Genomic DNA, 22,699 nt, shown 5'->3' with positions numbered 1-22,699 from the left:
GAAGTGTGGTAACTTTATTGTAACTTTTTATTTAACTTCTCTTTCTTTTTAGTTACCCAACAAAATAGTGAAGCACACTGTCTTGTCCCTTATGTCAACTATTTTGAAAAGAGCTCTGAAAAACATTGAGCACTGTTTGAATGAGGACACCTGGCAGAAGTCAGAAATCTACACCCCGTCAGCGATGCAGGAATTTGTACAGCTATACAGAGAAGCCCTCAGCAAGGTACAAAGTGAAATAAAATAGGTAGGGGATAGGATGACACATTATGCAGCAGACAACATCACCTTTCCTGGGAGCCAAGCAGATAAAAATTCTGAAGCATTTTTTAGGCACATTTATGAACAGTTAATAACCTGTGCAGTGGTAGAGCACATTATCTAATAAAACTGGTCAGTGTAAATGCTAATGAAATTTTGTCCTGAGAAGGATTCATATAATTGGCAGTTGGTGTGCTGGAAATGAAACTTAAAATTTCAGAGCAGCTTTGTAATGTTTTTCTGATCACAGTTTAAGTTAATTGTAAACAGTGGAGTTCAGCCTGATTTAAATTAAGGTAACTTTCTGTACAAAGTGCTCCTTGATTTAAAAATATGCATTCTTTTTACTACGCAGACAAAAAGCCAAGCCAAAGCCAAAACACTCAGCACTTGGTAACTTCTCATATCGGTTCTTTATGCAGTTTTTTCTTTCATATGTTTATGCTCTACAGAGCTGAGAATAACAGCTGATTTCAGTTTTTATTTAAATAGGCTTAATATGAACAATTACAAAACCTTTTCAGAACAGTGATTCTCTTTGTCAGTGGGTTAAGAATACTTTCAGCATTGTCTGGTAGAGAGGAGCTGTGATATTTTATTGTGGGGTTGTTTTTTTTCCTTTTAGCTTTTACCAGACATGACTAGTGTAGTGGCAGTCTGGCAGTCGCTACTTAAGCAAGAGAAAGAACATCACGTTGGACAAGGAAAGGCAGGGGCAGACACTGTCTCCACCTCAGAGGAAATGACCGAGATCGCAGAAACTGATGAGCAACATGGTAGGAAAATATGTTTAGACATCACATCCTATATGAATGTAAACAGCTGTGAAATCCGGGTCCCAGGGAACTCATTGAGAGTTTTGCCACTGAAATCAGTAGGGCCCAGATTTTTGTCTTTGCATGTTGTCTCTGTATGCAAAGAACAATTATATAAATCTGTCCCAGATCACTGTCTTAGGAGGATTTTGCAAACCTTTTTTAAACAGAATCACCTGTTAGGAAAACCGGCTGCATGCCACACTGCTGACTGTGTTGTTAATAGCATATATGTCTTCATTTGTACATTTCACACTTTCCACAGCTATTGCTTTGCACTTTCCCAAAGCGATGTGCTCCATACTCTGGGGATCCCTGGGGTAAATCTTTCTGATACTGTATGGCATCTTTGTTTGTACATGAAATTAGTTAACAATTAGTTAACATTTTAATTAGAAAGTAGTTAACAATATTGGAATTTCTAGCATCATCATTTATGTCTCCTTGAATAGTAGTTGGAAAAAAAAATGAGGCAGCTTACATCTAAAGAGCTGCTGTTTCAGCTTAGTTTTAAGGGTTTTTTTACAACCATAAAGGGTGGGCAGCCCCGTGTGGGCTCATGCTCTCACTCCTACTGCTGCTTTGGCACCAGCCTCACTTGGCTGCAGAGAGTTTGTGTTTTTGTGTGTGCGCATGTGTGTGTGTGGCCCTCAATAGCTCACCAAAACTCGTTAAGTGGCTCTCCAGTCCAAATAATTGCCCACAGTTGGCCTAGCTGATGGGGAAATACCAAATACCAAATGCTAAGTAAGAATTCACAATTGGGGTTAGGCAGGTGATAGGTTACAAGCTTCCTTTGTCTGAAAAAAAGAAACTGATTATGGGTCTTTGTTCTAAAATAAACTGATATTGGTTCTTTGTTTTGGCTCAGGTTCAGATGATGCAGAAACCACACTCCTGAAAGCTGTGTTACTTCAGGTCATCTGCCTTTATCAGAAGGTTGTTCCCCATACCGTAACACAGAGCAACTTTGATTTCAGCAAACTGCTGAAAGGTATGTTGAGTGTATTTAAATTGTCTTCAAGTGACTAATGAAATCACTGACAAATCTCCAGCAGGAGTGGAGGTTTGCTTCTCTGTTTAGATGAAGGAAAAAACTATTCTCTAAAGCAGTGGTTCTTAACCTTTTTGTAGGGCTGTGTGAAATTTCACCGAGTGTTTCGTTTCAGTTGCTTTGACACGTTTTGAGCTCGAAACAGTGAAATCAAAATGAAACAAAAAGCATCGAAACAGCTTCAAAATGAAATGAGGGCACTTGAAACGTTTCGAGTTTGGAAGCAGCCTGGTGGTGGAAGGCAGGGGGCCAGGGCTGCGCTCTGAGCAGCTCTGCAGCCCCATGTAGCTCAGCCCGGTGGGGAGTGCAGCCCTGGTTTTCCCGGCCTTCTGTTGCTGGGCTGCGCTCTGTGGGGCTGGCGGAGCCAATCAGAACATAGCGCCGGCTCGCTGCGCTCTGATCAGCTCCACCAGCCCCACGGAGCGCAGCGCTGGCTCTGCCTGCCTCCTGCCACCAGGCTGCGGAACCACTTGGAGCTCAGCCTGGTGGCGGGAGGTGGGCAGAACTGGTGCTGCACTCTACCTCCCACCACTGGGCTGAGCTCCATGGGGCCCAAGTGGCATTGGCAGCCCCTCATCATCCAGCGCAGATCCGGGGGCCTGCATCCTCGGGAGGAATCTGGCACAGCCCCGCAGCCCTTCTGGGGGTGTGGGCCCCTCTGTCATCTGGCATTCATGGGGGTTCTGAAGCCTGAGTTTTCAAATGTTCCTGAGGGAATTAGTGTCTAACCTCCATATGACTCAGTGGATAGAATTTGGGCCTACAACTCCCTTAGACCACTCTGACAATCCCAGCCTCATTTTTTTTTAAACTCTGTATATCTAAAATTATATTACCAGTCTTAACAGGAGAGAAGAATTCGTGGAAGGGTTTTTAAAAAAAAAATCTCTTAATAACATGGTTTATCTTCTCGAAAGTCTCAAATTAAAGTAGCTTTTCTTTCTGCCAATTTAAAAAAAATATATTTTAAATTATGCTGTCTATAGTACAAGGGAAGAGAATGGAATTGCCCATGGCATTACTTCTAATGGAATACCATAAGAGGAGAACTATTAGAAGTAACAGGAGATGGTGGTGTCAAAGTTTATCTCCTAATTAAGTTGGCCAGGGTGCATCTCTGTTCAGTGAGGCCAGAGAAGCGTGTAAAATTTCTGTACCACATGTAACTAGAATAATTGGCTGTATTTTGTGCTGTTCCTTAGTAAGATGCAGAGTTATAGAACTACATTAGTTAAAAGTTTGTCAAGGCAAAAGGAAATCAAAAACTTCAAACAAACGGACTTTTTTTTCTTTTTTTGTCACAACCACTGCTCTTAGTTTGTTTATTCTGTGACCCTCCAGTTATATAACCCGTTTATCTCATTATTTCTTGCAACATAGTGGATTGACTCCCCTCCCCCCAACTCCCCCCAGAAAACACAAAAGGGGGACACACATCTCAATAGAACAGTTCATCTTCAGTGATGTGTTTAGTTACTGTATAACACAAACAGAATGTAGTGGAGAATAAAAACTAATGTCACAAGACTAATAAAAAGAGCCCGGATATTCATTTTTGACTAGAGAAGATATTATAAATATTAATGGTAGCAAAGTGCATTTGTCAATTAGTCACAAACTTTCCACTCTTCAGCAGTGTTGAAAGATCTTCCCCTCAGACCATAGACAAGCTATCTAAATGTAGTACATCTCTTTTTTCCAACCTCCCTCCTCTCCTTCTCTGCTGAACAGCTGGTACTGTTTTATTCTTTAGTCTTGCTATTGGTGGAACTCTTCCGTTTTGTTAGGTGTGATAGCTTTTTCAGTGTGCTATCTCCTATAAAAGTGTACTGTATAGACATTACATATTACTGGAAAAGAAAATGCTGAGATAATCCAATAAGAAATGTAATTTATAAAGTAAACACCAGAGTGGATATAAAATATAAAGTCTGTTCCATAGCACAGAGTACACTGTAACTATATATATACTCAGGGAGTCAGGGGCAACAGGACTAATTCTGTGAATTATAGGTGTGTATTAATATAAAATGTCCCTCCTCAATCTATATTTTGCTTTACATAAAAAATAGTTGTTATTGCAAACCAGTGATAAAAAGAGACTTTGGGGATGATGCTTACTTTTAGTTCTCGTTAGCAAATCTTGCATTTCATAATACTTACAGACATTAGCTATCCTGTTGTCTTTGATCTACCTAAATCAAGAAAGAAAAAAACCCTGTTTATTTGAAATTTTTGATCTCCTTTTACCCTGACAAAATTTTAACTTGGTCTTAAATGGTTAACATTTCTGATGCTCCTAGTGTTGAGCCCCAGCTCAAGTCTGGGATCGTGCCCGGTATGCAAAGGCCAATAAAGATACCAGGGGTGAAAGTATAGAGAAGATTTATTGCTAGCAATAAAAGGTGCAAGCTGAATAATTTCACATAACAAGCACACAGATCACTATTTCTAAGCATCTTTTATACAGGAGTTTTTGAACCTTCATAAGCATCCTTGTTTGCTAATTGGTTATAAAGGAGTGACGCAAGGAGTTCTTCACTGAGCATGTCTCTATACCTGTGTTTTAGCCATGTATCTCATTTACATACATGTATGTTTCATTAGCATACTTTTTCCCCACCTAGGGGCGTGATTTTTAGTATTTTAATGAGCTCTTTGACCCAGTACTCTGATTCTGCTTTTGTTTTCAAGCCTCCTTTATCTAAGACTGTCTCCTCCTTATCATTGCAGATGGGCATTGGTCACATAACATTCCCTTTTGCTTCGTCTCTGAGTAGTGGTTTCTAGGTCACTCCTTACACTAGGTCAGGCATGGCCAACCCACAGGGCACATGCCATGAGTGACATGGACAGTAACTGTGCGTGGCATGTGGCAGACTGGGGATGGAGATGGGAACACAGTGACAGATAGGAGCAGAAAGCAGAGCAACAGATCCAGCATGGAGCACAGGACAGGGTGTGGGAAGCAGAGTAATAGACTGGGCAGGGGGCATTAAGCAAAGCAGGAGAGTAGGCAGGGAAGGGGTTTGTATTGGCCCTCAGGGAAAGCAGGGATTACCTTGTGATACACCTGCCAAAAAGGTTGGCCCGTGCTGTCCTAGGTTTTTGATGGAAGTTCCTCTAGAGATAACCAAATAATGTTATTACTGCTTTATTTTCAAACTCCAGGTATTGTCACCGAAAAAGGGCTCCGAGAGGAGATTCCTCCTGTTCTACAGCACCACATACTGAAAGTGGCCCTGGAACTGCCTGCAAACAAATTTGCCTGGTTTAAAGTACAGGTAGGAGAGTGAAAGATGTCTTTATCATTTTTCTTTTGCCAGTTTCCCTCCTGTCTTTGTGTTTGAGGCTGCACATCTTTGCAGTAGATCCAGTCCTTTTAATTTTAGCAAAACCCCCTCTTCACTGCCAGTAAGGATCATTGTCTTAACAACAGCTAAGAAGAATCACAACCAAAAGATGTTGTCTTTTGGAATAGAAACTTTACCCTGTTCTGGGAGTGATTGGGAAGCCTGCACGTCCCAAGACAAGAGTAAGAACCTGCTGGGTATGCTAGGGGCATGTCTACATGAGATGTGTACTGCAGAGTTGATTTAATTAGCTCTAGTAAATGCCTTGCATCTACACATGCGGCCCTATTAGGTTGCAGGAAACTAATTAACTTTGCACCTGAGTAGTTTTTGTACATACAAGTACTGTTCTGCTTCGGAGTTTTTTACTCCGCAGCACTGCATGTGTAGATGCTGACGTGGCTAGCTGGGGAAGAGGATGCTTCAGTGCAGAGGCTGCCTGCCAGCTAGCCCCACACTGGAGCATCCTTGTGCCCCAGCCAGCTCCTCTGCAGTATGTTGAGCTGTGTCGGAGCAGCCCCTGGCTGGCAGGCTCCCCCTCCACCCCTAGATCCTTTGCCAGCTGGGGCTATTCCGCCCCGGCTCGGTGTGCTGTGGTCCCAGGCCCACGTGTAAACTTGGCACCTGGGAGCAATAAACTATGGTGCGATATGCACCAGAATGTATTTCTTTGCCTTAATGGCATGTATAGATGTGCCCTGGGGGAGGAAAATTCTCCACTTGTCTATGTGCACACCCGAACTCTGCTTTCATTGAGAAGCACATTAACCCACATGTACTGTGGGTAGGAGAATGCACACAAGCAGGTAACGTGGAGTAACTGCACTGAAAGTTTGCAACCTAGATCACTATGCACTAACTTGTTTGCTTAGTCTGAGGCTTTGAACCAAGAAAATGAGCTAATGGTGGTTCTTCTAACCACCGACTGGGGAAGACTTTATCTATTTGTTACCCTTAGTGTATCCCACAGCAACTGAAGGCTTGCATAAGATTCCCTTCTCTTCTCCTTTACCATAGGCCCATATAGGAACAGAACTGGTAAGAACCTCCTTCACCTGGCCTACCTTGTGAGACCTGGTGTGGGGGGCAAAAAAATTTAACGGCTACCTTAGTTGGGGACTTTCCACAATAGTACGTTCTCTTTCACATTCAGACTAACCTAAAGGACAGAGGAAGGAATTAAAAGGAAGCAGGGAAGATCTTTGAAGCTGGCAGAATTTGTACTGTTAGCCTGTTTCACCAGCTCTGTGGATTTATTTATTAATTTTTCATTTTTTGAAAATTCTAGTGTTTTCAAGCCTCAAGGGAGAAGAGTGAAGGCAGATTTAGCAATGACGTAATACATTTGTTTAATACATTTGCTGTTGTTAAAAAAAAAAAAAAATAAAAATCCAAAAATGGGATAAGCAGTGCAGTAGTGTAGTTTAGAGTTATCTGACATTCAGTGGATGGCTTGCACCAGTTTTGTATTCCTAAGCAAGTAACTTCAGCCCTTGTATAGCTGGACATATCTCCCATTGAGATCAGCACTAGTAGTATGAAGTCAATATTCGGAGGGAGAGTAGTGTGAGTGTAAGTTAAAATGTGGGGTGAGAGAGCCCACTTTATCTTAGAACTTTCTATTATTTGGCATTGCTATAATGCATACCTCTTCCACTCTTTGGAGGTTATTATTCTTATCTTGCTTTCCCAGGAAACACAAAGTAGGTGCAAATCACCCTAATCCCCATCAGTCTTAGTATTTCTGGGCAGATCTGCAAAACAGTTTTTGCTATCCTAATAATTCAGTGTAATTAATTTCTCTCTAGTGTTATCACACAAGGATGATTTGAACCTGTTGTTCTTTTTAGGATGTCTGGGAAGCAGAGAAAGTGTGTGGTGAAAGATCGGTGTTCTATTTACTGATGAAAATGTTTGTAACAAGTAATCATTCACAACTGAAAATATCAATGAAAAAATTAATCATCAAGGTAAGCTTCTTCATTGGTCTGAAATACCAGGGTTTTAAAATCTCAGCTCATCTAATCTTTTTCTGAATGCATTGGAAAGAGTCTGGGTGGCTGGCAGTGGTTTTACTTCCACTTTCTATTATCGTTCTTGTGAACAAAATGAGTTATACGATAATCTTTGAAAATAAATTATGCTGAATAAATTCATTGACATATTCATGAGAGAACTTATTTTCAATATTTTACCCATCTCCTTCACTGGACTCATGCTTTGGGTCTTGAATACCGTAGGAAGATATATTAGATGAATGATAACAAATTGACATAGTTTGCCCCTTCACTAGCCTATTCACATTGATCAGTTAAAATTATTATTTGTTACTTTTTAGAGTCTCTAATTCAATTTGCCTTGTACTTTTTGCTCCCTTCCTTTCTGAAGCAGCATTCACAACCAGCCTGCTCTGCTCATATGAAATATTCCCACTGGCCATAATTTTATCTGGGAAATGATGTGGATTTTGTACTTTTTAAATCTACTTTTAACTGCCTTAATGGAAGAGGTCTGATTCTCAGGATTGCTGAGCACAAGCACAGATCCTCCTGCAGGAAACTGGTCCTTGTGGAAATTAGGCCACTTTTAGTTTCATTTAGAAGCCTAAATTTACAAATTCTATCCTAAGCCCTGATCTCTGCAATCAGGTTGATGATGTGGGTGGATTGCTATATCTGTGCAGAGCTCTGTAATATAACAGGCAGAGGCATTTGTCTGCAAAGGTCCAGTTGTAATATGGTTTTGAAACCAAAATTATGTGGATTAAAAAAAACACCTAAATCTGTCACGCGATTGCTGTTATTGGGTCCAGTTGCATGTTTCCAGCTTCCAAAATGCAATTGCTTTTACCAGGGAAATTGCCTCATGAGCTTGTTTTACATATAGGTCACACCAGCTAGTGAGATGCTGGTGATCTTGCCTGCAAGTATATTTCCCTTTCTACAAGTAAGTAACATCATTGTGGTCTTGCTATTGGATGCCATTGTCAGGAAGAGAGTGCCAGATTGCGGATGAATTTCCAAAGCACTTAAGGCATGGTCCAGCAGCACCTGTTGAATACAATGGTAGTCCTTATACTAAGTTCAGTGGGCTTCTGGATCAGTGGTAAAGCCCAGGTCAGTGGGATTCAGTATAAAATGTTATGAAGGCTTGAAGACAGTGAACCTGAACATTCTTTCACCAAGCTCCACATTTGAAATTTTCAGCCCTTGGTAGTGGCAGGGGCACTCCTCTTGTGTTTGTGGTAAAAAAGCATGTTTAAATTGCAAGAGTGTGTTTTTCCAGTATATCTTGATTCCACTGTGGAGCAGAGATTCGGTCTGCTTGACAGATTCCTGTTTCTTCTTCCTTTCAGTCTGTTCCATTTTCACTGAGGTGGAGACATTAGCAGCAAAGTCAGGATAGTAGACTTCTAATGAAGTCCAGCTTGTTAATAATTGTGTTTTTGCTTATTTTTCCAACATAAAGTATATTTTGAAGACTTGTTTTCAAACTTTACATTCTGTACCAGTCTGTTTTCATGAGGGCTACAAGTATATCCCTATTAGAATTTGGCAAAGAGAGCTAATTATTTAAAAGTGAATCATGTTTTTTGATGAATTGTTATGTCAGATTCATGGAAGCAGATACTTTTCTTTTTATGTCTGCTGGGGTCTTGCTTGGAGTGAACTATGAAGTCATGGAAAAGAGTATATTTCAATATAGTTTTCTAAAAGCCGTAGCTCCTTAAACAGTTTGAGTTTTTACATGATTTTGTCGTCTTCCCGCCCCCCCCTTAGTTATTTTTATTTTATTTCTTTGTTTCTTGCCCACCTGTTGCATAAACAGTATGGTTTTGATTTTACTTAACACTGTTTTAACTTTTCTGTTTTTGGGTTTTTTTTGATAGAGATAAAGCTTTTCTCTGCACAATTTATTGGCATGAGATTGGGAACAGGTTGTAGATTTGACAGTTCTATGAATCCTGGGTCTTACTAATGCTTTGGGACTTCAGTCACTTTCAATGTGAATAACTTTGCATATATAAATAATCATTTGTTCACCAGTATTATTTATGTGCATAAGATTAATCAGCTGTGTGGGACTGGGGTCTGAAATGCAGGACTGGGGTCTGAAATGGATAGATTTAACACAGCATGTGGGAGATTTGGGAACAAACTGGACGTGCCTTTGATTGGTGCTAATTAGTATGTATTTTAGGGAAGGTTTTGGAGGAGAAAAGGGCTGTTCTTGGCACAGTGGTAGCATGAATAGACTGAGTCTGATTTTTACTTATCCCAAGGTTACCTTTTGTAGCTCTGGAAGTGTCAAAGGACCTTAAAATCCTTGTAAATACTTACTTCCACTTTGAGGCCCCCTTTTGCAACTAGCATGGACTGACATGACCTTCTCTGAAGGGGAATCGGGCCCCTGGAGTTAAGTATGCAAGGATGTTTTCCTTGAACAAACTGTTCCTTCTCCTTTCTTCCAAAGAACAAAAATGAAAACTGCTATGAAAAAAGTGTTTATTTTTATTTTTAACATAATTTTCTCTGGACAGGTTTTGTATGACAGTGGAGTATTTGAATACACGTGGAAGGAACTTGTACTTTGGCTGGAACATTTGGATAATACAATAGAAGACAAGAAGGAAGCAGTGATTCAGTTTTTGGAAAGGGTAATGACTGTTTAAATAAGTTAGATAAACAACGCCAAGAATAGCATTAATGGAAACTTAATTGCTTTGTTGCTGTTGAGCAAAACCTTTCAAAGAATTGTGAATGAATTCTGTGTAAGGAATCACTGTCATTCTCAGAACTCACATCTGTTGTCTTTGAGGGGGAGGAGGAGGAGGAGAGAATGTATTCAAAAGTTTCGGGGAAAACTGAATTGCATTAGGATATGTTCCTAGGGCCTGGTTGATATGAGGCGAGAAGACTGCTAATAAGGACTGAGATTTTCTGAAGAGTCTAAGTGTTAGACACTTCACCCTTTTAGACTGAAAATCCTAGGGAAAAAATTAACAAAATCTAGTCAAATGTGGTCTTTCAGAAAGCCCATGACCTTACCTACCTACCTTTTCCAGATGCTAAATATTACAACATTTCCCTTTGTTTCCATCGGCATTCCTCTTACAGCATTTTATGCACTGAATTTCAGTGAGCCATCTCCTCTATGGTACTATGACTGACTGACTTTTACCTTTTACCTTGGTTTGCAGATTTTACTGAAATTGGTGACAAATCCTTATCCATACACAGATAAAGCAGCAGACCTTGTCCAGGAAGCCGGTATGCTCCAAGTCAGCTTGTTTAAGCAAGACTCTGATAATGTCAGCATACCCATTTCCCACATTGATGGTAAGTGATGATTCTAAGGAGGTATTTATGTTAATGTACATTAAAAATATTTTGGACTTGGGACCAAATTTTGTAGTCCTTAATCAGGCAGACTTCCTACCGGCAACCATTGAAATCTTGCCCACATACAGACCTTCAGGATTGGGCTTTCTAATTGTACAGGCAGTCCTTGACTTACAACGTTTTTGCACAACGTTTTGTACAACGTTTTGCACTTACAACGTTTATAAATTGACACCCAGTTTCAACTTTCTGACGTCAGTTTCGATTTACAACGCTTGATCTGATGCGATGCCACGCCAGCGAACAAGTTCACTGCATCGCTCATCTTCTTGGAGAACATCTGTCCAAACTTTCTTGGACACTTTATTTAAGAAAGCAGACAAGACTCCAGAAAAACCTGCAGCCAAGACTCCTGAGAAGACTCCAGCCAAGAACCCTTCAAAAAGTCCAACCAAGAGCCTTTCAAAAAGTCCAGCAAAGTCACCTCAAAGAAGTCCTTCCAAATCAATAGGATTGCTATTTACAATCTGAGTACATTAATGTAGCTATATTACTCATCTATAATTGATTGAATACAAAATTCAGGAGTATTTTTGGTGAAAATAGGGTATTGGGCCTTGGGTCAAGAACCAATCCCCCATTTACAACATTGTTTCTTATGAGAAAATTGGTTCCGAGTTACGACCTTTCGACTTAAGACACGGTTTTCAGGAACCAAGTGTTTCGTAAGTCCAAGGACTGCCTGTATTCATCCCTATATGTAGAGTCTAAATCAGCAAATTGGCTGCCCAAACCAGAATGTATTTTCTGACACAGCTGTAGAGTTTGAAAATTATATTTTATCTGAAGTTTTAAATCTTCTTTCCCTGGCCTGCAGTCTCGTTTTTTGATCAAAGTGAAACCCATTTACAGCTGTGCCCCTTCTTAAACTGCAGGGCCAGACCTGACTCCCTTTGCACTAATAAGCTAGAGGCTGGTATGGCACAATGATCCTTTGCCGCTTCTGTGTACATACTGGGAGGGCAGCTGTAGCCTGGGTGCTTCTGCTCCTCGGGAGAGGTTCTAATCCCAAGAAAATTTCAAAATTCTCATTTTTGTCTTAGCAGGACCAGGATCTGGTTGTGTGAACCTGAAGGTCTGGGTTCTTGATTCCCCTTTGGGAACTTGGGGCTCTGGAATGCTTGGGGTGTTGTATTGTTTTTAAAGGATGCGGCATCTGCTTGCATTGGTTCATCTTCCCCTTTCACCTCCAAAGGTGCTCGGAGTCCATAAATTCTGGTGTAATCATACCTTCATCTCTGTAGCTGGTACCACTTCCCCTTTCTCCACACTTAATTTGGCAACATATTTGAAAGCTTCACACCACTGTGTACATGCTGAGGGCTGCTTATTGTACTATTACGTTTAGGAGACACTCATCCTTGATTCTCATCTTTTTTCTGATTTGTATTGATTCTGATTTGTATTGTTGATATATATTCAGAAATACCCTTGTGTTTCCGGGATTGTTGTGCCCCAAACCTGTATTAAACCGTTCCCTTTCCCTTTCATATAGCATGGATATTTGATGTTCCCTTTGTTTTCTCCTCAAACTGCCCTGCCTGTCCAATATTTTCTTATTTCTAGTTTTAAACTGATGTTTCTATTTAAACTACTTATGTTTTCCCTTCGTTAATAGATGTCTTGGATATGGTTGATGTCCTTGTGGAAGGCAGTGATGGCTTGGATGAAGAAATTGGATTTGCTTTGAATGAAGACATGATACTACACACGTTTCCATTCAGTGCTGTTGTCCCTGCTGCGTTAGAAGTCAGGAACAAGTTACTGCTTCAGGCTGAAAATGAAATGGGTACCAATTGTGTTTATATTTAAGTTCCCTTGAGTAGCTGAGAGATTCACAGTGTACACGGAAGGGGAAAGTTTTGTCATTCCTATGCAGTTTGTCATTCTTATCTCAGGGCCTTGTATATTAAAATCAGTGAACCATGTTGTACCATCTACTTCTGCAAGTGGAAGGAGCACAGATCAAAATGCTGAAGTGAGTGAAGGTACCTCTGTGCTCTTTCTGCACCTTAGGGAAACCCCTCCAGAGTGCTGTATGGGTTCAGAATTGGAGTAAAGTGATCAATAAGTTAGCAATGACTGCTACTTGTGGCATTGTCCCTCCAGCTGTGGGGAAACTCCGTGGAAAAACTAAATTAGCTTTTTTCAGAATTCAGGAGCCCACTATTTTTCTTGATGTTATGAGACCCTGAGCTCTGGATGGGGAGAGATGTCGCAGAGCCAAAGAGGGAGCCTGTATAAGCATAGCTCTGCTAGCAAAGGCTTGAGTACCAATGTAGAGACCCACTGCCTCAATAGAGAGAGCCTGGGCTTTGTGAAGCCCCCAGATTCTTTCAGAATAACTATTTTAGCCCTTGTTTCTCTTTCACAGTCTTATATGAAATAGAGCAGGATGGCTTACATGACTGGTTTAATGAATAGGGTGTTATCTTTCTGCTTTCACAGTCTTATATGAAATAGAGCAGGATGGCTTACATGACTGGTTTAATGAATAGGGTGTTATCTGCCTGCTGAAGCCAGTGAGTAGGCCCTGAAGGAACCAAATGTTGGTTTTACCTCTCAAACACATTTCCCAAAGAAAGTGTTGACTTGAATCCTTGACCTCCATTGTGTTATCTTTTTGAGGTTACTTGGAGCACAAATGACAAAGTGGGCCAACCTCTGTTTACACTTGAGTGCAGTAGAGTTGCTCTGGGTATAACTTTAAGACAGAACTCCAGCCAGTATAGAGAGATTCTTTTGTTTGTTGAAACTTCAGAAAGAAGTGTTAGAGATGCCTTGCCACATACTTGAAAAAAGAAGTAGCCAGAATAAGGAGCTATAGGGCACAGTTGTTTTGCATAAATCTGGACGTTGTTCCTGCTGCCAACTTATAAATTTGCATCTCTTCAAGTACATACTGCACAAGAGAAACCTTTGAGTAGCATCCAGACTGGGGCTTTTACAATTTGTGGGGCAAGGTCTATATATGACTCCTCTGATCTGCTTACTGCCCTTAAATGCTGTCCTCCATACAGGTTGTCTCATTCCACAAGCAGCTGTGCTGGAGCCCATAGCCAGTCAATATAAATACAAATCAATCTTAGTTTAGTCTATTTTGGTGGTGTGGGTGGAGGGGAGTGGGAGATAGGGCAATGTGAGCTAGAAGCAGGTGGCTAGACCCCTGGCCCCCTGTGTACCCCTTCCCACTGCCTGCTGTCCCCCCTACCTACTCTCCAGCTGCTGCATACCCTGTGCAGTGGCTCCAGCCCCATCCCAGCCAGGTAGCAGCAGCAGTGGCAGCTCCACAGTCTGCCCTGCACTTCCTCCTGTTGCCGTGAGCTGGAGCTGTCACTGCAGCTGCTGCCTAGCTGGTCTGGGGTACTTCATATGGCAGGGGAAGTGTGTGGCAGCAGGGAGAGCACAGGGGAGACCGTGTAACCCAGCACCACCCCCACCGCCTGCTGTGCACCTCTCCCCTGCTGCACAAGTTCCCCCAGCCGGGTTGGCATTAGTGTGAGTGACAGATTGGCCTGGAGCCAGAGCTGCAGCTGCCGCCTGACTTGAGCCAGTATTTGATCCAAGATGAGGCTTTTTTCCCCTCATGTTGAATGGGGAAAATACATCTTGGATTCAAGTAAATATGGTATTTGCTGGAATGAACCTGCCTCCTAAACCTACGTTTTTGTTTTGTAGGAGAGAGTATACTGGAGTATCTTGTTGCTGTTTTCACTGACCTCCTCCATTCGCAGAGAGATCCCTTGGCCCTTTGTCTGATGTTTCAGCTCTTTGATAAAGAGCTCCAGCCACCGTATACATCTCAGTATCCTCAGCTCTGTCAGTTTAATCAGTACTATAATCTTTGGATACCACAGCAAGCTAAAGAAACCTTGGTAAGGCATGCACAGAATCATCTAGTCAAGGTCAACGGTCCTCCCAAGTCTGGTGGCCTGTTGAGTTGGTGTGGTTAAGTCATTGTAGTTTCTGTAGAAAGCAGTACACAAGGGAATGTGGCTATTGTGTATAGATGCCTAGCCCCTTCCCCCTACTTCTGGCCAACCCAGCCTGAATAGACAAGTTCCCATTTGCAGCTGAGTGAACTGGAGGCCCCATTCAGTATGTCCTGAGCTGGGCTCAAACTCACAACTCGGAAGGCACTGTGAGATGCCTTAATCTTCTGCCACTGCACACCTGAACATCTTTTCACTAGCATTACTGAAAGGCCCCGTGTATTGTAGAGAGTTTTTTATTTCAATGGTAAAATACTTCCCGATTTCTCTCTCTTGCCTCTGTCTTCTGAACCTGAATGTTTGTCTGCCCTTAGTGCAATATAATATTAAATACATGAACTAGTTTTAAACAAGCTAGCTTGGATACCAGAAGGATATAGAACCATGGAGCTCAGCACTGCTGATAAACAGGATAAATTGCCCTGTTGCTCATCACTTCTTGATTGCAGCAGGATTGGCAGCAGAAACCGTTCTTTTTCCTGGCAGAGCTATGTTGCCTCTCCAACTGAAAGAAAGCTTCTGCTGCTATCTGCACATGCCTTCTTCCAGCTTTAGTGGGTCCATTTGCAGCTGGTGAATTCCTAGCATGCACTGTGCACATGGTAGAGCTATGCAAAGCTTGCAGAACAATCTTCAGAACCAGAATGTGCTCTGGTGGTGGCAGCTGTTGGTTGCCTACAGAAGTTATGTAGGCAGAGCTGTTTAAGCACAGGCAAAAGCCTCTGGTGAGAGGAGAGAGTCTGCAGTCCTCATAGCTATGTAGTGCTAGTCAGGAGTGCTGGGATCCTGCTAAAAGCATGTGTTTTGTACTTTTGAAGTAAGTTTTATTATTCACTTTTAAAATGTAAAGGAAATTTGAGTGGGCAGTAGTGGGTGTGTATACCCCTTTCCCAAGTGAAGAAGCAGGTGGATGAGAAGTGTCCCCACAAGGCCAAGGTGAAGAGGATCATAAATGGTGTTCCCCCTCCTCTCAGCTGGAGAAACTGATATGAGGAGGTAAAGTTTTGCAGGGCTGGGTATGAGTGGGTAAGAAGCACAGGCCATCCCTTGTAGGAGCTGCAGTGTTGATCTTTTTGCCAGCTGTTGACACAAGGTTCTCTGAAAAGGACTCTACAACAGGAAGGCAGAGATGTGGGGTGTCAGAGTAGGATTGGGCCCAGATAGCATGACCTACTGCTGGGTTTTCTACATGAATGCACTCTTCCTTAATGCCATTGTAAATTACCTTCCCTTTGAAATGAATATTTTGATGTTCCTCACCTTAATGTTTTGTGTTGCTTCTGTTTTAAAAAGTTTAAAGAATCCAAGGATGTGTGCAGGGAGCCTGTCCTGCAGCCAGGTTCTTCGTTTGCCTCCCTGCTAAAGCACGCTTATGAGAGAGGTGATGCCCTCCTCTTAGAAGACAGTGTTCAGACAGAGCTGAGAGACATGGCATCCCAGCTCCACGGTCCACAGCTTTTGCTAGAAGTCAAACATGTGCTGCTGTACCTAAAGTCTACAGTGGAGAACTTTGGCAGTGTAAGGAACATGGTCTGTTATCTTTGGTTCTTTAAATACAGTAAACTTATATGTCTTTGGAGTGCTGTTTGGCACATGCAGTCAACATTGAAGCCGTGGATCAGCTGTAGAACTGTTGAGTGTGTCTCTTGTTGCTGAAGTGGCTGGCTGACTTTGCAACAGACTTCCCCCCCACCCCGTATACCTCAAGAGATTTGCCACTTCTATTCCCCCTCTTGAGGACTGGTAGGAAGAACAGCTACTTTTCTGAAAGAAGTACATTCAGCCTTGATGAAATTCTTTGGCTTGTCTCATTATGAAAGTTAGACTAGATGATCCGATGCTCCCTATGTTTTTAAAAATCCTGTGAAACATATCATCCTCAGAGATCCTTGCCTCTTTCTTAAAAATCTAAATACTTGGTAAGCTCCCACAGGCCATTCCTAGGATCAGGCTGCCCTTGGAGGAGGAGTTATGCATGGTCTCTGCCCCCAAAAAGTTTAATAGGTCAAGAGGCTCTTCATTTATAGTCAGTGCTGTTTTCTTCCAAGTTCCTCCTTCTCCTCTCATTTTTCAATGTATTTGCTCTTCTTACAGTTCGGTAGGAGTTCTGGTCCTCTTCTTCTCGGTCTCTACGTAGACCTTCTAGGCAGTCTACTGTGGTGCTGTGACCAGGTGGAGCAGTGTAATCAACAGAATCAAGAAGGGTCCCAAACTGAGTCAGATCTCTTTATGGATATGGAAGATGTGGTTGTGGTAGAGTCTGCAGATGACAAGGTAGAAATCACTCATCATGTTCCTATATAGAGAATGAAGTACCTACCTCAGTTAAGATGTCCACCAGGAAATCTCACATCAGTTTTGCTGAACTGTTTAACAAGGCAAACAATATACATTAAGGGACATAGTTTTTAGGCATAGATTACATTGACTCATTATTGTTATTACTGATTATTGAAATACACAGTCAACACGGAGCACAAAGTGATAGAGAACATAGGAAGAAATGGGTTTCTGTTGATGCTGCCCTTTGAGAAGAAACATGAAGGTCTCTGGTATTTAAGTATTAAGTCTAATATTAAGTCTTGCCACTCACCTTTTGAAGGCCTGTGCAAGATCCTTACACTGTAGCAGCATTGCTGGATTTTTTTTCTGGAGGGTGTTGGAAGGTAGGTCACCGCATGGGGAGGGAGTTTTGTGTGGCCTGTACCACACAGGGATCAGTACATCTGAGACAGACATGTCAATGCAGAGGGGTGTGGCGGTAGGACCTTTGGATCCATAAGTACACACATCCAAAAGCTGTCTAGGTTATTGCATATGAGGTGTGCCCAGGCAGCAGCCTCCAATCTTCTGGCCCAGGGCTGGAATAGTGGCCCTGGAAGGGCTGCACTGTAAGGGAATTGCAGACTAGTGCAATGCAGAGATACCCAACCTAGATGTAAACGGGCAAGCTTTGGTACCAGAACATAGTCTAGCTACAGCAGCCCAGAGCTTTGTGCATGCTAGTTAAGCCTCTGTATCTATACCAAAGGGGCACTGTCTTGATAGAGCATGCAAGAGAATTTTCTTCAGATCTTCATTCCTGAAAACAGTCTCCACCCCTTTCTTGTACTTTCAAGATACCAGAAACTCCTTTTAGGAGGGTGTCTGGTAGAAGGTGCAGAGAAGCAGAGTAAATTAGTCTGGCATAGCTACATTACTTCTGGTTCCAAACTCACTCATTTAAAGCTCTTTTGGGTCTCTCCACGCTGCCCTGCAGTCTTCAGCACAGTCATGCCCCAAGTCCACAGCCTGCCTGTATATTGGAAGGGTGAATCGTATTTCCCCAGTTGCTGAGAAAAACTTGGTTGTCCAAATTATGTGTTTGGGAGGTATGGATTTTGCCTAGAATATTAGTTTTATCTGACTCTTGCGCTCGCAGAGTTTTAAAATGCACCATTTTTCAGTTGATACACCCTAGGATATACTGGACTTATTGTCTGGAAATATGTAGAGTAAAGTTATAAGTGTAAATAAGTGCAGTTGTGTCTTCCGTCTGACATGAATAATTCTGCCTTAACACTGTTAGTCTTAGAGATGCCTGGTAAAATTCTCTCAAATTTTTCAAGGTTTGGTTGCATTTGTATAAGTCAGTGGTGCTCAACCTTTTTCCCTAGTAAGCCAAATGGGCAGTGCCTGATCCAGCTGGTAGTCCCAGTTCCAAACCTGGTACAGCCATGATGGGCACCATCCTGTTTGTGCTGAGGGAGTTAGGGAGCAGCTTGACCCCAACCTGGCTGCACAGAGGGAGGGGGTAAGGCCTGGCCCCAACTGAACCCCATGGGTGGAGAGGGGCATGGGCTAGCCTCAACCTGACCCTCGGGGTAGGGGGGGTGGGGGGGGACGGGCAGGGAGAGGGGACATGACTTGGCCCAGCCCAGCCCAGCCCCATAGGGGGAAAGGGTACATGGCTTGGCCTAAAACCAGTCCCGTGAGGCAGGGGGTGGGAAAGAAGGGGGTGTGGCTCAGCCCCAGCTAGCAGCATGGGGCACGGGGTTTGAGAATTTGGTAGCCACTGGTCACCTGCCACCAAATTTCCCGACTTGTGAGGAGCCCCATGGGCTAGTTGGAGTGTCTCCATGGGCCATGTTTGGCCTGTGGGCTAGGGGTTGAGAACCTCTGATATAAGTGAACAAATGAAGAAAGTGATTTCCTTCTACTCCAGGAGGCTAGTGTTTTTTTACGCAGAGTAAAGGCTTTCCATAAACACTGAAAACATGTAATTGCTTTATTAAATATGTAATCTGTTTAATTTTTGTTGTTTTTTGGCCAGCTAATGGCTTATATTATGTCCAGCAACTACATAAAACTGGGCATTAAAGGAGAAGCAAGCAAATGATTTCTCTAGACTGTAATTGCATATTTGGTACTGTCTTTATAACTGCGTACATTTGCAGGTGCTAGAAGAGGTACTTACATTGATCTTCAAACATCCTACCATGGAGACCTGGTTCCTGGCTTTAGAACAGCAAGCTCTTCCCCAACACAGCTTGAACCCTGTGACTGTGAAACTTCTGGCAGCTCAGCTAAATAATGGCATCCTTCATTTGTTGAAAACAAGTGCCCCAATGTTGCAAAACATGAAACGCCTTGATGTGCTGTCTAACTATTTTGAAGCCATTGTAAAAAGCATCTTGACAGAGTTGCAAGCTGTGAGGAAAGAAAGAAACAAGGCATCTTTAAAAAAGTCACGGCAGTTGGAGGCTCTGCAGGATTTGCACATGTACGTGGATGCAGCTCAGTTAAAAGAAGTCGTGCTAACCATGCTTCAGCTCCCTGAAGTGATCTTGACCACTCAGACACCTGAAAATTCTCCCAAGAAAAAGAAATGTTTGAGCTTGTATGGTCAGATGCTTGTGCAGCTCCTCACAGAAGGCTACAAAAGACAACCCCTAAAAGAAGAGCTGCTGTTATCCACAGAGCATATTAAGGGAATGGGGACCCTGCTGCCAGCGTCAGCCAATGAAGAGCTAGGGAAAGTTCTCCTACAAGCTCTGCAAAGAGAGCCTCTCTTGGCAGGAGCCGTTGGGGTAGATGTATCGATTTATTGCCTGAACCATGTGACTGAAACTTCTCTTGCCATTGTGGCTTTGTTGATCAAACACTGTCACACTCATCTGCTGCAGTTTGAGCTGTGGTGTCTGAATTGTGCAACTGCAAAGTTCCTGAGGAAAAATATGGATATCTTTCTTCCGCTCATTAATGTCTATTTACAGTGTAAGGAGCAGTGCAACTTTACACGGCTGTCAAGAGGTAGGATTAGCAACTGACCAGTATTAATAGTTAAATATTTTTTCTAGGGGATTTTTGCCATAGTACTTCCCATGAAAATGATTGATCTATTCTGTGCATTGTAATGATCAGTGGCAGGAAAACCGTATTGGGCTAATGATCTCAGCAGGTGCTGTTTCACTTGAGGGCTGGTGACATTTTAAAAATTCAGTACTTTCTGAATCCTTGCTGCTAAAAGCAGTCCTCTTTAATTGTTGGAAGGCTGCAATTGAAACAGTAATAAAATCTTCCTTACCTCTGAGTATAGGTCAGCACTTGTAAAAATTGCTATCTAATGTGAATTCTACTACTATGTTTTGCCTGTCATGTAAACACAACTATAAAATAATTTGACAATAAGCAGCCTTTGCCAGACTGTCATGACTTTGAGGGTGTATTAATATAAAGTTCATGGACCAGGTATTGTTTGACCATTATAATTGCTGTGCCCAGGTTCCTGCACTGAAGCAGCAGGTGGCTTTTCACTGCACTGCTGCCATTGAATCCAGAGGTTTGATTGGTGTGTCTGAACTCATGCAGAGCAAATAAAGCACTGATCAACAAGAGCAGATCCCACCCTGGTCACAGTTAAGAGACATACTCAGATCTCATCCTGTGTAATTAATTGGCTTAAATGACAACAGAGATTTAGGTTGCACATTAAGAACTTTCTACCTATGAAGGTGATTAAGCACTGGGACAGCTTACTTAGACTGGCTACAGAATCTCTATCATTGGAAATGTTTAAGTTCAGGATAGACAAATACTTAGTTGGGTGAGATGATCTAGCCTATGCAGGGGCTTAGACTAGATGACCTCCTAAGTTCCCCTATGGCTCTCTTTTTCTATGATCACCTATAGGGCATGGCAACATTTTTGTATAGAGTCATGCCATTTCATCATCATGTTTGCTTTGTTAATGCTATTTCTGTATGTAAGAAATGGAATGCTCACTATAAGTGAGGAAATACAGTAGCAGCAGGTTCTGCCATTTTAAACGTCTGCTGAACAAAAGCAAAAGTAACTGCGTGAGATCCAAGAAGGGTGAGCAGGCTCAACTTCCTAGCTGCTGATACTCAGTTACTACAAGGGAAGATTTTTTTTCTTCGTTCTGTCAGAAACAAGGTGTGTGTGTTATTCCAGGGTGTGTTCTACACAAGAAAATAAGGTATTTTTGTGTACCTGGTAATTTGAAATGTTTGATTTAGTAGACATCTGATATATATTTCAAAAGCTTTTTAGAGTTGCTGCTGCACCATGTTGAATAATGCTTCCTTTTACTGAATTAGAAGGCCCTAGTATTTTATTCTCTTTAACATGTGAAGTAGTTTTGAGTTCTCAAAGCACTACTAGAAAGCTGACAATGACAACATGCGTGTTTGCTGTCTTTCTTCCAACAGTTTCCTCATCTGTTGTGCCTGTCTTGAGAGAAGCTTTTTGGAAACAACTCTCAAATGTAGTTCTAGATATGGAAGCATCACCAAGAACCACAGTGAAGTTGCAAGTGTTTTCTAAGCTGATACAAGCTTCAGAAATCGAAGCACTAAGTAATTTAATTGACAAGCTACCCACAACTCTTGAGAAAGCAGGAAATCATGAGAGGTAGGCAGGTCTTACTGCCAGGCTTTGCATTTTAATTTACTGGTATTAAATACACGGAATTACCATTTTGTTATGTAAAACATTGTTCTAAGACAGTGGTTTTCAACTTGGGGTACACAGACCCCTGGTGGTCTGCAGACTATGTCTAAGGAGTCCACGAAAGATGACTGTGATTGATCAAAAGCATGGTGAATACTTACAGTTGAGAAGGGTCCACACCTCTGTTCGAAGTTTTCAAAGGGGTCCGCAAATGAAAAAAGGTTGAAAACCACTGTTCCAGGTACATGCATGTGAACGGGGTTGGGAAATCATTCCATAGGACTTTAAATAAAGCATCCCTCTTTTCATGAATATGTAAAGTGACTTGACAAAATTGAGGGCAAAAGACAAAGGGAGGGGAGGAACAGAGAAAGAGAAATCAGGCATACAAAGCCTCGCATTTTTTCCATTTGTTTTCACTGAAGTGAGGAGAGACTTGAAGTAGATGGGAAGTCTACAACAGCTTCTTGGAACTTTCTGGGAGAGGGAACTACATCGCAGATATATGCATTAAGTTTAAATAAAACTTTGTGGAAGTTAGCACTCCACATTCAATAGTCTGTTGTACTAGGGTACAGTATTGTACTCGATTAAAATAAGTGTACAAAAAAATATTGTAATGACTTAAACTTCAAGAAACCAGTTGGATAGGACTGGTAAAAATATTTTCCAGACCATTGTGCTTTTGCAAGCTCTGTTTTTGGGCAAAGAACTAACACTTTCAGCCTATGTGTTAGACCAATGGGATCTGTATTTATAGTAGACTTTTAGTCTTCACTGTCCATGGGAGAATAAAATGGAAAGGTTGGCCGACTTTTGAGGTGACTAACCTTAAGCACAATTGTCAGGTGCTTAGAAGCTGCTCTTTATT

At 42.0% G+C, this 22,699-nt stretch overlaps 1 protein-coding gene across 1 annotated transcript in view; it reads left to right on the top strand.

Annotated features, from left to right (window-relative positions):
• Positions 1-22,699, top strand: part of URB1 (URB1 ribosome biogenesis 1 homolog (S. cerevisiae)) — a 76,760-nt gene that overhangs the window by 19,031 nt on the left and 35,030 nt on the right. Inside the window, exons 12-24 of the mRNA XM_025191883.1 lie at positions 53-226; positions 887-1,037; positions 1,948-2,070; positions 5,302-5,414; positions 7,334-7,453; positions 10,024-10,140; positions 10,684-10,822; positions 12,504-12,674; positions 14,564-14,760; positions 16,171-16,395; positions 16,972-17,151; positions 19,314-20,169; positions 21,588-21,789. Of these exons, the coding sequence (XP_025047668.1) occupies positions 53-226; positions 887-1,037; positions 1,948-2,070; positions 5,302-5,414; positions 7,334-7,453; positions 10,024-10,140; positions 10,684-10,822; positions 12,504-12,674; positions 14,564-14,760; positions 16,171-16,395; positions 16,972-17,151; positions 19,314-20,169; positions 21,588-21,789 (2,768 nt within the window). The remainder of the gene's footprint in view (positions 1-52; positions 227-886; positions 1,038-1,947; positions 2,071-5,301; positions 5,415-7,333; positions 7,454-10,023; positions 10,141-10,683; positions 10,823-12,503; positions 12,675-14,563; positions 14,761-16,170; positions 16,396-16,971; positions 17,152-19,313; positions 20,170-21,587; positions 21,790-22,699) is intronic.

This window comes from Alligator sinensis, unplaced genomic scaffold (assembly GCF_000455745.1).
Source record: "Alligator sinensis unplaced genomic scaffold, ASM45574v1 scaffold1207_1, whole genome shotgun sequence".
Taxonomy (NCBI): Eukaryota; Metazoa; Chordata; order Crocodylia; family Alligatoridae; genus Alligator; species Alligator sinensis.
Note: the sequence above shows the minus strand (reverse complement) of the source record. Positions and strands in the feature narration are given on the sequence as shown.